The 15,597-nt window shown below is 38.6% G+C and overlaps 1 protein-coding gene across 2 annotated transcripts in view; it reads left to right on the plus strand.

Annotated features, from left to right (window-relative positions):
- The first annotated feature begins 10,735 nt into the window (after positions 1–10,735).
- The window catches only part of prex2 (phosphatidylinositol-3,4,5-trisphosphate-dependent Rac exchange factor 2), a 512,388-nt gene continuing 507,526 nt past the window's right edge, over positions 10,736–15,597 (plus strand). Inside the window, exon 1 of one of the 2 annotated variants that reach the window (XM_039754613.1) lies at positions 10,736–11,470. In XM_039754613.1, coding sequence (XP_039610547.1) covers positions 11,315–11,470 — 156 coding nt within the window. In that variant the 5' untranslated portion in view covers positions 10,736–11,314. The remainder of the gene's footprint in view (positions 11,471–15,597) is intronic. The other variant, XM_039754614.1, reaches the window with a different exon arrangement.

A 15,597-nucleotide genomic window follows, 5' to 3' on the forward strand; every position in this document is an offset into this window, starting at 1 on the left:
GGCTGGACCCCGACTTGTGCCCATTGCTCCAGCTCCCAGGTTAAGATTGTTTTCAAAATTGGATTAATGAATTATTGAAAAATTTACATTAAAATGAATGTTTCTCCTCCTTGTGTTAACTATTTTATATATATATATATATATATATATATACAGTACAGGCCAAAAGTTTGGACACACCTCCTCATTCAATGTGTTTTCTTTATTTTCATGACCATTTACAGCACTCCATCACTCTCCTTTTTGGTCAAATAGCCCTCACACAGCCTGGAGGTGTGTTTGGGGTCATTGTCCTGTTGAAAAATAAATGATCGTCCAACTAACCTGACTTCTGCACAACACAACTGCTGGTCCCAACCCCATTGATAAAGCAAGAAATTCCACTAAATAACCCTGATAAGGCACGCCTGTGAAGTGAAAACCATTTCAGGTGACTACCTGTTGAAGCTCATCGAGAGAATGCCAAGAGTTTGCAAAGCAGTAATTGGAGCAAAGGGTGGCTGTTTTGAAGAAACTAGAATATAAAACATGTTTTCAGTTATTTTACCTTTTTTTGTTAAGTAGATAACTCCACATGTGTTCATTCATAGTTTTGATGCCTTCAGTGAGAATCTACCAATGTAAATGGTCATGAAAATAAAGAAAACACATTGAATGAGGAGGTGTGTCCAGACTTTTGGCCTGTACTGTATGTATGTATATATATATATATGTATGTGTATGTGTGTGTGTGTATATATATATATATATATCAGTGTCAATCACCCAGTTTGTATTTTTGTATCTGAGGTTGGAGGGAGGAATGAGATTTTGGCGCAAGTCAGGAAGGAGGATAGCATTCTGTCTGATGGAGGAATGAAGATGGTGTTTATGTCAGAGGCTGGATGCTGTTTTGAAAGAGGCATGAGGGTGGATGGAGTTTTTCTAAAGTGACGATGGCATTTTGTTGTAGAGAGAGAATGATGTCCTAAAATGAATACGATAAGCGTCAGCAACAATTATGCCTCATAGTGGTTAGCACTACTTAGACACAACTCCAGTGGACAAGTCTGAATTCCCTGCCCAGTCAATGGCTTTGTAAACTTTGCATGTTCTCCTTGCATCTGTGTTGGTTTTCCTGGGCATTCCAGTTAGTTTTCAAAGTATAAGGAAGTGTATTCATGAATGTGCAATATTGGGTACTTATTTGGTAATGAATGAATGAAGCAGATATATCAAGAATGATACGTTCACTATAGACCAGCAGGTTCTACACCACGGGTGTCAAACTCTGGGCCTGGAGGGCCGCAGTGGCTTCAGGTTTTCGTTCAGCCATCTTCTTCATTAGTGACAAGTTATTGCTGCTAATTAACTTCATTTAATTTAGTTTTAATTAACTTCACTCAGGCCCCTTAGTTGTTTCTTTTTTCCTTAATTAGCAGCCAAACAATAATGAGACACGAAACAAGCTGCCACATGACCAGCTCATCTTTGTCCATCACACAATATCTGAAAATAAAGAAAGGTGATGATCTCAGTAAGGTTGATCTCTCAGATCACCAAAACGTTTTGACGGTGTTCTTAGAAAAAACAGAAAAATCAACTGTTTTGGAAATGTCTGCTGTGGCAGAATGAGAGGAGCAGCAAGCCATGGAATTAAACAACGGGTTTAATTAACACCAAGAATCAGCTTCTCATTAAGAGATTGGTTGGAGTTTGAAATCCCAGTTTAGCTGGTCATCCGTTGGCTCGTTTAACATCTCATTTCTGTTTGGCTGTCATTTAATGAAGAAAGGAATAAATTTAGAGGACTGAATCCTTAAAAACAGGGCTATTTAAATGAAGGGTAAAGAAGTTAATTAGCAATGAAAACTGGTCACTGATCAGGAAAGAATAGCCACTGCGGCCCTCCAGGCCTGGAGTTTGACACCCCTGTCTAGACTTTTCCGTAGTGACCTGCCAAGGTCTTTATAATTTCTGTACCCCAGCATAATAGCTCTGTGTTTGTACACATAAGGCTAGATTTTAGAAAGGACTTAGAGGAGGGAAAAGCCATGTTTACAATTCAATTTTTTTAAAACATTTTTTGTTGTTATTGATTTGCATTTGAGGGTGGCACAGTGGTAGCGCTCTTGCCTTGTAGTACGGAGACCAGGGTGTGCATCCTGGGTCCTCCCTGTGTGAAGTTTGCATGTTCTCCCCGTGTCAGCATAGGTTTCCCTCCAAGATGCTCCAGTTTCCTCCTGCAGTCCAAAGACATGCATGTTTTGTGAACTGGTGACGCTAACTTGGCCGTAGTGTGTGGTTGGTGTGTGGATGTTTCTGCGCTCGCTCTGTCCAAGGTTTGTTCCTGCATCACTCCCTATGTTAGCTGGGATGGGCTCCAGCAGACCCACGTGACCCTGTCCAGGACTAAACGGGTTTGAAAATGACTGACTGACTGATTCACATTTGACTGGTGAATTTTACACATTTCTTTGACTACAGGTCAAATGTGAAACAAGTCAACTTGCATTTCTTTGTTAAGCATTTGTAAAAGATCTGCTTTTTAATATTTATGCACAGTACTGTACAGTAATCCCTCGCTACATTGCGCTTCGACTTTAGCGGCTTCACTCTATCACGGATTTTAAATGTAAGTATATCTAAATATATATCACCAATTTTTCCCTGGTTCGCGGATTTCTGCGGACAATGGGTCTTTTAATTTATGGTACATGCTTCCTCAGTTTGTTTGCCCAGTTGATTTCATACAAGGGACGCTATTGGCGGATGGCTTAGAAGCTACCCAATCAGAGCATGTATTACATATTAACTAAAACTCCTCAATGATATACGATATGCTTCCCGCGCGGTGCTTGATTGTTTGCTTTTCTCGTTCTCTCTCACCCTCTCTGACATTCTCTGCGCCTGACGGAGGAGATGTGAGCAGAGGGGCAGTTTGCACAGAGGCTGTTTGCTTAGAAGATACGGACCCTCCTCTACAAAATGCCGCTTTATCGCGGTGCTTCAGCATACTTAAAAGCCCAAAAGCACTTATTGATTTTTTGATTGTTTGCTTTTCTGTCGCGTTCTCTCTCTGACATTCTCTGCTCCTGACACGCATTCTTTGAAGAGAAGATATGTTTGCATTCTTTGAATTGTGAGAAAGAACTGTCATCTCTGTCTTGTCATGGAGCACAGTTTAAACTTTTGACTAAAGGGTGTTATTTCATGTCTAGAGGGCTCTAATAATGTTAATAGTGTGGGGGAGTTTATAAGGGCTTAAAATATATAAAAATAACCATACAAACATATGGTTTCTACTTCGGGGATTTTCATCTATCGCGGGGGGTTCTGGAACGCAACCCCCACGATCGAGGAGGGATTACTGTAATCCTAATTTCACTCCTGTTATTAAAACGGCTTTAAAGTCACATTTTAAGGAGCCTTTTCAGTGTCAGGAGAGTTTATTTTAGCAGCTCAACCAACATGCAGTTAACAGACAATCTGCATATTAACTTGCTGCTTACTTGATACACGAATATACAAAGAAAAACAAATGAAGCTCACCTGTGTTACATGAACCTGGGGTGGGGTCTTAGGGGGTTTAGTTTAGTCACACAAGTTATTGCTTGACAGCCTTGAGGTCAGGTCCAGGTGTAGCAGTTGGGTTTTTTATTGCTCTTGACGTGTCTGAGTGACCCCCAGTGACTACGTCCGGGTCGTGTTATGTGTGAACCACAGCCTGTTCCACATCGTGCCCCCAGTTCTGGGTTTTGATGTGCCACTTTGGTTTGAGTGCTGCAGTTTCCACCTGCTTATTTTAAGGGACTGTACCTGAATCATGAGCATGTTAAACTTTGTAAAAAAACTAAACATTAATTATACCAAATAAAAAGCACATATGATGCAAACAGAGTATTTAAGCATTTTTCTAAAATAATTGAATTTATAATTACTTTTAATAAAAGTACTCAAATCTTAATTTTTGGCTAATTTGATGGGTCCACTGTAGGTTTATTTGTTCAATATTGAAATTCGAAATTGAAGATAAAAATAAAAAAATAAATAAAAAATAGAGCTTTGCTTCTGTGACAGTCCCTCGTGCTTCCCAGGTCTGTAAGTTCTGTTGGTCTTCTGATCCTTTTGATTTTGCTCCTTTTGGCTTTTGACCTTTTACTTTTGTTCTTGCTTCGTTCTGTTCAGTTTTACGATTTTGCTTTAGTTATTGCTGCACTTCCTTTTTTGGTTTCTTTAGTATTTAAATTTACCTTTGTTGCTTTTAAATTAAATTCATGTTTTGGATTTGTTTCTGATTTTTTTGATTACTTTGGAAATGATGGGCTCTTGCTTTATTTTGAATTTTCTTTAATGAATGCAATTAAACAATTAATAGTCTTGTTTTGAAGAGTTGTGGCTGCTTGGAATTTGTTAGGCCTAAATCATGACAAAATCAAAATCGATTTCAAAGCAACACTAAACAAAGTTTAAAGTTGTTTTCTTTGGGTGATTTTGTATTTCTTTTAGTTGCTTGAATGCTAGGTTTCTTACCAACGCCTTTCTTATGTTTGAATCAAAGTTCTGACAATATATGTTTATAATAAATGTGAGCAGACATCTTTTAAACCGTAATCACAATGTACCCAGCAGGCCAAGGCATCCATAATTATATGTTATTTTCTTAATTCATGATATTCTTGTTATTGTATTGATTATGTTTTAAATATATTTTTAATGTGTCTTTCCTTGTTTTTTATTGTTTTCCACAGGTTATTTATTATTGCCGCCTTGGTTGCCATCACATCTTTTGAATTCTACTGTGTGACTTCACATGTGACCGACGCTATAATCGACACAGCTCACATTATCCCAGTTTTGGAGCACAATTCAATTTTCTACTAAATCAACTTCTGTTTCTTTCTGTAGTTAAGGACTAAAGCAATGGTTTCAAACTCCTGTCATGGAGGGCCACAGTGGCTGCAGGTTTTCATTCTAAGCCTTTTCTTAATTAGTGACCTGTTTTTGCTGCTAATTAACTTCTTTTGAATTCATTTTATTTGACTTGCTCTTGAGGACTCAGAACCCTCACTTGTTTCTTTTTTCCTTAATTAGCAGCCAAACAATAATGAGATATAAAATGAGCCAAAACATGACCAGCAAACTTTGATCATCATACAATATCTGAAAGTAAAGAAAGGTGAAGGTCTCAGGAATGCTGATCTGCTCAGGTCCCCAAAACATTTGAACAGCGCCCTTAGAAAACGACAATCAACAATTCTGGAAATGTCTGCTATTGCACAATGAGAGCAGCAACAAGCCATGGAATTAAAGAACGAGTTTAGTTAACGACAAGACTCGGCACCTCATTAAACAACAGATTGGAGTAAAATTGGTTGGAGTCTGAGGCCCTGACTTAGTTGGTCTTCTGTTGTGTTCTCACTCTCTTCTCATTTCATTTCTGTTTGGGTGCCATTTAAGGAAAGAAATGAAGCAATTCAGAGAAACGATGAAGAAATTTAGGGGAAGAAATCTAAAAAACAAGTCAATTAAAATTAAAGGAAAAGGAATTAATTAGCAGCAAAAACAGGTCACTAATTAAGAAAAGGGTTAGAATGAAGGCTTGTCATGAATATTTCTGAACTTTTCTTAACATTTTTATTACACAATTTTATTCAACTTGTCATCTCTGTTTGTCTGGGTCAAATTTTGCAACCAGTTTTTTTACACACTTTTACCAAACCAATTTAATTCAAACTCTGCATGTATGCTGATCTCTGGTGACAATGCAATATTTCATCCGTTTTGACTTGGGATCTGTAACTTAATTCTATCAAATTAAAATTTCTCATTTCCTCATATTATACTTTTAGTGATTACAAATATATATATATATATATATATATATATATATATATATATATATATATATATATATAATGCTTTTAGCCAGGACACCTATATATGAATTTGTGGTGTTGGTCAAGTGGTTAACGTGTTGGACTTTCAATCAAATGGTTGAAGGTTCAAGGTCAATGTAGACAACTTAATAAAAAAAACAATTTTGATTAATTGATATTAAAGCTTTGTCAGATTACTTCAATATGACAGTTAAGCAGCATTGGTCAATTGCTTAGCGTGTTGGACATTCAATCAAATGGTCGAAGGTTCGAGAGCAATGTAAACAAACTTTTTTTTTCAGTTTTACCATTTTTGTATCATTTGTGTACAAATCTGGCAAAATACTCTTTTCAGTTATCTGGAGATATTGGCTCAGTGGATAAAGTGTTGCGTTTTTCGCCAAAAGACAAAAGCACATTTCCAATAATTCATACGTGTAAGGTTTCACTGTGGTTAGGATTTTCTGAAATGAGAAATGAACAGGAATGTATGTTACGTTTCACTTTAAGATGTAGATTCGATTCCACTCTATTCCGAATGCCATTTCTGTCAAATCACCTTCCAACCCAAGTCAAGGTTTGTGTAAAGTGCCGACTGAGTGGCATTAGGGTGGCTAAAATATATATAAATATATATAAAAAGATATTTAGGTGACACAATTTTATTTAAAATGCACTAAAAAGTAAAAAATATTTTTTTTCTTATACATTTACTAAGATTTTGTTAATCACATATGACTAAAAATAGAATTGTGGGGCACTTATAAAAGAATTAATTTAATTTGATTAAAATGCATAGATTCCTTAAACGATTCCAAAAAAGTAACTCTTACAATATGAAAATGTCTCCAATTGTACTACATATTTGAATCAACTTTTATAGCATGTGTCATTTTCTTTCACTTTAACGAACTTGCTGACAGGGCCGACTTAACAGCATCATAGGCCCCCAGGTAAAGTAGTGCGCTGCTAGCAAAACAGTAACATACAAAGGCAACAGAAACATCATGGGACCCTTTGGTGCTGAGGCCCCCTGGCCTGTGTCCATTTGCCCCATACGTTAAGACGGCCCTGCTTGCTGCAAACAGCCTGGATGATGGCCCACCTACTCTTCTTGTGTTGGTGAATGCCAGAGCTTCTTTGAGGTTTTTAGCTCACATTAAAGCAGTTTGTTTTTCTCATTTTGCTTTCTTATTGAAAGAGATTAAGTGAGCAGATGACAAACTACTGTGTGGTACCAGAACACATCATGGAATCTCCGCATCACCAAATCAACTATAAAGAAGTGGCTGTGAATATGCACCACAGAATGGTCAAGTACGGCAAAATGCAGTGTGCTTAAGTCACCGTCATATCAAACACAACGAAAAAAAAAATACAGCTATATATAACTGCTCTACACATGATAAATATTAATTCTGCAGTTGTGTGAGCATAAATCCACAACATCTTTGCTAAAAGCTGCATTGAGGTGAGCATCTCATCCACTGGAGTGAACTTCGACTGTGAGGAGCCCAGCAAGAACTTGAAGCTGGGACTCACAAAACTGACGTAGATGAAGTGGGTGGACAATCGCCAACTGAACACAAGAATAAATCTCACAAGCAGGTCTTCTAACATTTAATTTTAGTCTGACTAACATGAGTGATGCCATTTCTAAATCACTTTAAAATAGAAGCATAATAGTTTTAGAAGCTCGTATTGTCTTTGTAAAGAACTTTCCAAAAGATGGAAGGAGCTTATAATCAGGTGATATTACATTATTCGCTCCTTCTTGTGATCTTTTCACTCTTTTTCACCTTGCTAATTGTTTAATGGTTGCAGTGGCAGCATGCTGAAGTGCTTCCCTTTCTTTAACAGCTTTTTCCACTTCTTCTATGGGATTCCAAAATCATCCCTGGTTAGGTGGGAAATCCTTCCCACATGTTCACGATCTGCACTGTGTCTTCTCTCTATTGGCATCACTTTATACACCTTCAGAAAGAAGAGCCCACGGGACATCCTGACTATATCTGGCTAAGCTGGCCACTCTCATTCCCTTTACTCAAAGGTCAACAACAACAACAACATTTATTTATATAGCACATCTTCATACAAAAAGTAGCTCAAAGTGCTTAACATAATGAAGAATAGAAAAATGAAAGACACAGTAAGAAAATAAAATAAGTCAACATTAATTAACATAGAATAAGAGTAAGGTCCAATGGCCAGGGTGGACAGAAAAAACAAAAAAACTCCAGACGGCTGGAGAAAAAAATTAAATCTGTAGGGATTCCAGACCATTAGACTGCCCAGTCCCCTATGGGTATTCTACCTAACATAAATGAAACAGTCCTCTTTAGATTTAGGGTTCTCACAGAAGGACTTGATGATGATGGTCACGTAGACTTCTGGCTTTTGATCCATCCATCATTGTTGGAGCATCATGATGCTTTGAGTAGGTGGAGGTGGCGCTGGCCACCACCACGAAGAAACCGGAAAAAGAAACAGAAGAGAAAGTAGGGGTCAGTACGGATTCTAGAGCCACCATGAATAGTTATTATGAAGAATTGAACATACATATAGGTCCTCCTCTATCGCCAGGCTGCTCTCCCTATCCATGAGATAAAGTCCAGCAAGAACAAGCAGAAAACTCATTTTGGTCATCTCTACTCAAAATCACATTCTTTCATTCTGATTGACCAGTTAAATGGACCACTTCACTAGCACAGTCAGCGTTACATTAACATTTACTGTTTCATGTTAGTCAGTATTACAGTCAGGTTTTATTCATGTTACGTTAATTGAAGGTGGTTGACAAATCAGAGTGCAGAAGTTGTTTCTGTATTTCTGCTTTTAGTCTGTTAAATACTGTATGAGTCAGTCAATAGTGCATTCAAATGTATTTGTTGAGCAGACTGTATTATCTAGGGTTGCACAGACATTGTTTCCTGTGTTTGAATCACTTTTTCTGTGCAATGGGGTAAACCATTCAAATGTCTAAATTTACTAATTTCATATCAATCAATATTTCTTTAATACCTTTGTGTATCAAAGATGACTTACAGGTAACAACATTACATTTTTTTTAAATGTTATATTAGCCCAGATTCATTAAGCTGATTCGTTTATTTAATGTTGCGTACGGCTCACAACGGCGCAGTTGTTTCTGATCTCTACAGCTGGTGTGTTTTGTGCAGTACGTTTACAAGAAACACTCAGAAATTAAGTCAATTAGGTTAACCAACTAATGTTATCTACAGATTACATAGGTGGAATTTCATGACAATCTTATGAAATGTTGACTTGAAATTTGCCATTATTTGTATAATGAATTTGTTACATTGAATATATCCATATATCACTATTAGCCAGTGTCCAGAACAGCTTACAAATGACGTTTGTTTCTATAGTGCTAAATTTTGAAGAAATGTGGCTCATTACTTCAGCCACAGTGAACTTCTCTATATTTCTACAATTGATATGTGGCATTAAAAACAAGCACATTCATTTCAATTTAAACATTCATCAGAAACGACCAATTGTTTGTACAGTTTTCCATTTTTAACTCTGTCAGGTTATGTGACTTACAGGGACACACAGGCAGACACTGGCGTCTGGTGAAAAGACAGGCTGTGGTTTATAGGGTTATGATTTACCACCCTGTGTTTTCAGCTACTTACTAGATGGGTTTATAATCATAATAAATTCCTTAAAAATAATTTGGTATATTTATACACAGGTATACACACCAATGCAAACCAATATATACATTCTGGTTATTAGAGAAACCTTTGTACTTGCATTAGCACCATTGAAATATGTTATTCTCTTCTGTAATGTCTTTCCAAGGGTTGCAAGGTACTGGCATTCCTAAAATTCAGTTCTGGGTTTAAAAATGGCCAAAAATGAAACAGCATTCTCAAAGATGTCAGTTAGTCAATTGCGTTTTCGCAAAATTAAAGTTAGTTCATGTGGCAGATTGCCAAGAAACTGAAAATTTCATACAAAGGTGTCTTGATAGAAGGGAGCAATCAGGATGTAACCAGGATTAAAGAAGAAGAGGAAGTCTTCGATGCACAACTGCTTAAGAGGATAAGAACATTAGAGTGTTGAGTTTGAGAAACAAACATCTTACATGTTCTCAGTTGGCTGCTGTCTTAAATCTGTAAAGTCAACTCCAGGATTGCTGACCAAAATATGCTTTTCTAGTCATTTTCTGTACAAAGTCTGTTTCGTTTTGCTCATTTTAACTGTTTTCAGTTTCAAACATGGCTTTATCTTTGAAACCCTGCCATTAAGGACAGCATCCCAGAGTTTTTCTTTTCACCATTTCAGAAAAGAAAAAATGGGTTTCAGTGGTGCAAATGCAATTGGAAAGTTTTAGCATTTAAACTTGAGTAATTAAGGATGAGCTAAAGTAGTTGGCCATTTGGACACTGCAGGAATGCGTGCTGTAAACGGGGCTTTGCAGTCATTCGTGAATAATAAATTAAAAACCAGTCATTTCAAGCCGTAATAACCATTAGTAATGCCTTGGCTATATTATTAAATCAGTTAAAAGGTATATTGATCAAAAATGTATTAATTTCTATGGAAAACACCGATGATTCCAAACTTTTTACCAGTATACACACTTTCTCTATGTATAGTAATCTAACCAATCATTACCTTTATATTTAGATTAAAAAAAAGATGTGTGCAATGCATTTCTAACTTTTTTCACTGGTTTTTTTCTTTAATCATTCCTTTTAATACACTTTCAATTAGCACCTTTTTCACTTTGCTTTTAGTTGAGTGGACGTTTTAATGTTGAACGCCACCTCAATAATTTACGTTCAAAGTGATGATGTTCCTCAAAGTGAGCCTCTCGGTCGCGCCCCGTTACTCCGCTCGCCCCCAGTGTTTTGCGGTGTTCCAGGTGCCTTTTGCGCTCTTGCGTGCTCGCGCACAGCCCCGACTCTCTCGGAATTGTCCTCCCTCTGCCGCTATCTTTTTGTCAGGCGCGCAACATTGGCACGCAACTATTCCCAGGACCATATTTCCTGTGCTTTTTCCTGAGTTTTTGGGGGTGGATTCAATAAGGTCTGGCAGTCACATGGATGCAAGTTTTTTTTTTTCTTGTTGTTGGGGGGTGTGAATGTCCAAATGCGAGTGTTGCCTGGTTTAAAGTTGCAAGTACGGGCACCACTGGAGCAGTTTGGCTCCTTCTTAAAGTCGCTATTTTTATTTTTCGTAAATAGTTTGTGTTATGTATTTCGAGTAATTTGGATGCAACTTTTCAATAGTTTTCGGCAGTGTTACTGTTGTTGCAGCCATCGATTTCTTTCAATCATGTAACTCTGTGACATTTTATTTTTGTGTTCGACACACATTGGAAACTTTACTTCCTAAACGGGAAGACTCGGACGGGAATACAGAAATAATATAAAGAAGACCCTGGAGTAAAAGAGACGGGAGCGGAGAAGGAAACTTTGATGAATCCGAGCTGCATAATGACTGAAGAAGGGAAAGCGGAGCATCGGAGTGAAAGCGGGAAAGACCTGGAAAAGCAGCTCCGCTTACGGGTGTGCGTTTTAAGCGAGCTGCTCAAGACGGAGCGGGATTACGTGGGCACGCTCGAGTTCCTCACGGTGAGTTCGTGCGCGCGTGGGAACGATGGGAATCGAGTGACTTGGAGAGAGGGGGGCGCTTGGGAAAAGGCTGTTTGAAAAGCGGGGAGTGGGGGAATGAAAGCGCTTTCTTCGTGTTACGCCTGTCAATGGACGGAGAGCCTGTCTGAGTTGTGTGCGCGCGTGTGTGCGCGTGAGATTGGAACACAATCGGCGTGCACCGGCGCGCGCTCGAAGCGGGGCTTTTCTCATTGCAGCATCTGTGTTTTCCCACGCCGTCGCTATTCAGCCAAGCCCGGTACTGCGCCGCTAGCTGCGCTTGTGTCTCCAGACTGAACTTTTGTGAGCGCCCTGCCTACCATTCAGCAAGTGCCGCTTGTAAACATGAAGCTTTGATTCCAAGTACCACCCCCATACCCTTCGACGTGCCCTCTTATCAGCACAGAGCGCCCTCCACCTCGATCGCTCCAAAAGTACCCATCTGGCAAGGGAGCGCAGCTCGTAAGAAGTGCTGTAGTTTACGGGCACAAAACACCCAGACTACAAAAAATATTAGACCAATTTTTGAACCTTTGTCTGTAAAGTTATAATCCGTTAGACTGAGGTAGAGGTAACATCCGATTCGCACACTTTTGTTTTACTTTACCCAGAAACCTTTAAAATATTGGAAGGCGATTAGATCAATTGGCAGGAGCGTACAACATTGTGGCTGGTCATCCGTGAATCCTCTTGGACATCGGTGCCAGAACAGTTGCTCTTTCTGGTTATTATTTACTCGTTGATAAGTCTGTGTTATATTGAGCCAGTAGGAACACACATCGTCGCAGAAAACCATTTACATAAACCAGTTTAATATCGACAGGAGCCTATCCACGCAGCAGTAGGCACGTGTGTAGCAAGGTTTCTTTTCTAAGATGGAACGTTATGTTTCACTTAAGGATTTAAATGTCCATTGTATTAGAATGGGGAAATGTATATATCCACATTTAATATAATGATCAATTACCTCTCTAATTTAATCCTTAAGTGGCAACATAACTTTACATGTAGAAGGAAAAAACCTGGATCTGGTGTCAGATGTAAAGTCACCCAGTAAATTAAAACAAATAATAATAAAATAAAGCGTTAAAACAGTAGTGCAGCCAGACGCAGTTAGGTACCATTGACTGAGACCAGATGCAGCCTCTAGCAGTCGGTATGAGTGGGGAAGAAGAAGAGGAGAAGCTGTAGCCATCCATTCATCCATAGGCTTCCTGAACCTGCCTAAATCATTACTGCAGCCAGAGCCTACAAAAATACAATAAAAAGTTTGGTACTGTATATCTAATTGTTGTATTAACAGAAACCATGAAGTGGCTCTGTTTGCTACAAAAAGAAAAAAGTAATTTGGAGCCAGATAAGCCGAGCCAGTTTCAGTAAATTAAATGTCATCCATCAGTTTCCCAAACCATTTTAACCAATGTGAGAACAGACTTTAAGATGGGTTTGTGCTCCACCATGGGGTACACAGATCTTATTAATAAACCTACATTTACCAAGCACGTTTTAAATGATTTGGAAGACATTTGGGGAAACCCAGAGAGAGATGCACACAGACATGGGGCCCAAACTTACATTTTTTTTTTTTTTTAATTTAAGAAATGTATTGAATAAAATTGTTGGATTTTCAAGGTGAAGGCTATCAATACAAAGATGTGACTTGTCTTCTAAAATGGACAAACGCATGAAAAGTGTAAAATGGTGAAGTTCTTAGAGGTAAAGGGAATGTTATTTACAGTATTACTATATGATGGACAATACTGAGTTCAGACTCTGAAAAGGATTTAGGGGTTTGACAGGATAAACGGGAGCCACGGGAAAAAGGAAATTCAGAAAATTGCAAATGGGTGATTGGTGATGCAAACTGTCATTTTCTTGGCAATGTGTAAACGCAGTAGAAAGGAGAATTCAGCTTATATTGTAGGAATCATTGGCTGTAAACAAAAGGCCAATTTGCTAATCCTGTATGACGTTTGGAGTACTGCATCCTCTCTAGTTGCTATTCTTCATAGAGGACATGACAGCACTAGAGGATGTGCGTCTAAGAAAGATAACCAAGTGCATCCTTGAAGGGTATGACCTACTCAGATGGGGCAAAGGGTCTGAGTTGGGCAGCGGTTCTTCACAAAGGGAGCCATGAGAGTCTGGAACAAACTAATAAGTCATGTAGTGTGAAGTGGAGACCTTGATAACTTAAGATAGATACTGCATGTCTGGGTATGATGTTGTGGCGGTTTAACTACTAGTCAGCCACTCATTGCTGGTTCACTGAATCTTTGTCTTTTACTTGTAGAATTTTTTTGATTTTCCTTGGCTAAGCCTCCATCTTTGCGACATTTCCCTCTGCAGAGATTTTTTCTCAGGATGTTCTGGTATTTTTCTCACAGTTAAGAGATTTGCTTGATAGATTTATTGACAATGATTAATTAATTCACTGTGATTGAGTGTGCTTCGTGATGGACTGGGGCCCTGTAGGGTTGGTTACTGCTTTGTACCCTAACTTTAATTAACCAAGTTTAGATAATGGATGGATGGATGAAGTACCCACCATATGTTGACTCTTTAGAATTTATTAATATTTTGTAAATCTTTGATTTTTAACCATGAGGTGATTACAGATACAATGATGGGAATGTACTGTAAGTGAAATGTAAATATTTATCATGGCACTGGAGAGTGATGATGTGGTGCATGTACTGTAGATTGCACATGCAAGTAAAAATTTCACCGTACGTTGTACTTGTGGAACTACTGCCATTATTATCACCGTTTTTATAAAACTGCCATAGTTTGAGTCTTGGCCTCAAGGTTGCATGTGTTTCCACTGGGACATCCTCCCAGACTATAATTAAGGATGGATAGACTTTTATGGTGTATCAGGGAATTGCATGACATTTCATAGCAAGTAAAATCTACCACATAATAAAACACTAATGTCCGTACGCCCTACTCCTCTGAGCAATCTGATTGGTCAGTTTGACTTTGGTGACGTGACGATAGAAGAAGTGCAGGTGTAAGACACACAAGGAGGAGAAACAGCATGGGAAGCAGGCAGAGAGTCACCTCTGAAGACTGCAAGTATAAAAGTGAACAGCATTTGAGAATGCTGCCTTGGAAATATTTGCCATTACAGGAATACGCTGGTGAGAGGGAGAAGAAATGTACTGAAAGTGCACGTAGGGCAAGAGATAGCAAATATTTTTAAATGATTCTATTACCTGTCTTTGACAGGTTTCTGTGGCTTGTCATATATAATGAAACAAAAATCTGTACAAAGAAATGTTATGATGGTGTTTCCTGTACTTTAACAGTTTATTTTGACTCAGACAAATTTTTCCTTAACCGTTGTTACAGTTTTTAAGTGTTTTGGATGAGGAATCTGATTTTGTTTTGGATATTTTCCCTCCGTAATTTTTATTTTCTATAGTGGGGTTTTCTCTTCATATATCCACCCATTTTCCTAACCCACTACTTTACGCTACTTCAATCCAGCCTTTACTGGGCACAAGGCAGGAGCAGTCCCTGGACAGGGTGTCATCCCATCACAGGGCAACACACACACACACACGTGGGCAAATTTAGCAATATCAGTTGCCCAATCTGCATGTCTTCAGACAGTGGAAACTGCAGGAAACCCATATGGACAAGAGGAGAACATGCAAACTCTGGAAACCCATAGTGACTTTTTTGTTGTCCTTAACTTTTGTTACTACTGCATTGCTTTATTTTCTTTTTGTGTATGTTTCTACTTCAGAAATTGTACATATGACATTATACATATGTTACTTTAGACCAGGGGTGTCCAATGTGTCAATCGCGATCGACTGGTAGATCGCAAAGGTAGTGCAGGTAGATTGCGTTGCATTCAAAAAAAAAAATTAAAAAAAATTAAACGTTAGTCGGGGCGGCACGGTGGCGCAGTGGTAACGCTGCTGCCTCGCAGTTAGGAGATCCGGGTTCGCTTCCCGGGTCCTCCCTGCGTGGAGTTTGCATGTTCTCCCCGTGTCTGCGTGGGTGTTTCCTCCGGGCGCTCCGGTCTCCTCCCACAATCCAAAGACATGCAGGTTAGGTGGATTGGCGATTCTAAATTGGCCCTAGTGTGTGCTTGG

The sequence above is a fragment of the Polypterus senegalus genome, chromosome 5, assembly GCF_016835505.1.
Source record: "Polypterus senegalus isolate Bchr_013 chromosome 5, ASM1683550v1, whole genome shotgun sequence".
NCBI lineage: Eukaryota > Metazoa > Chordata > Cladistia > Polypteriformes > Polypteridae > Polypterus > Polypterus senegalus.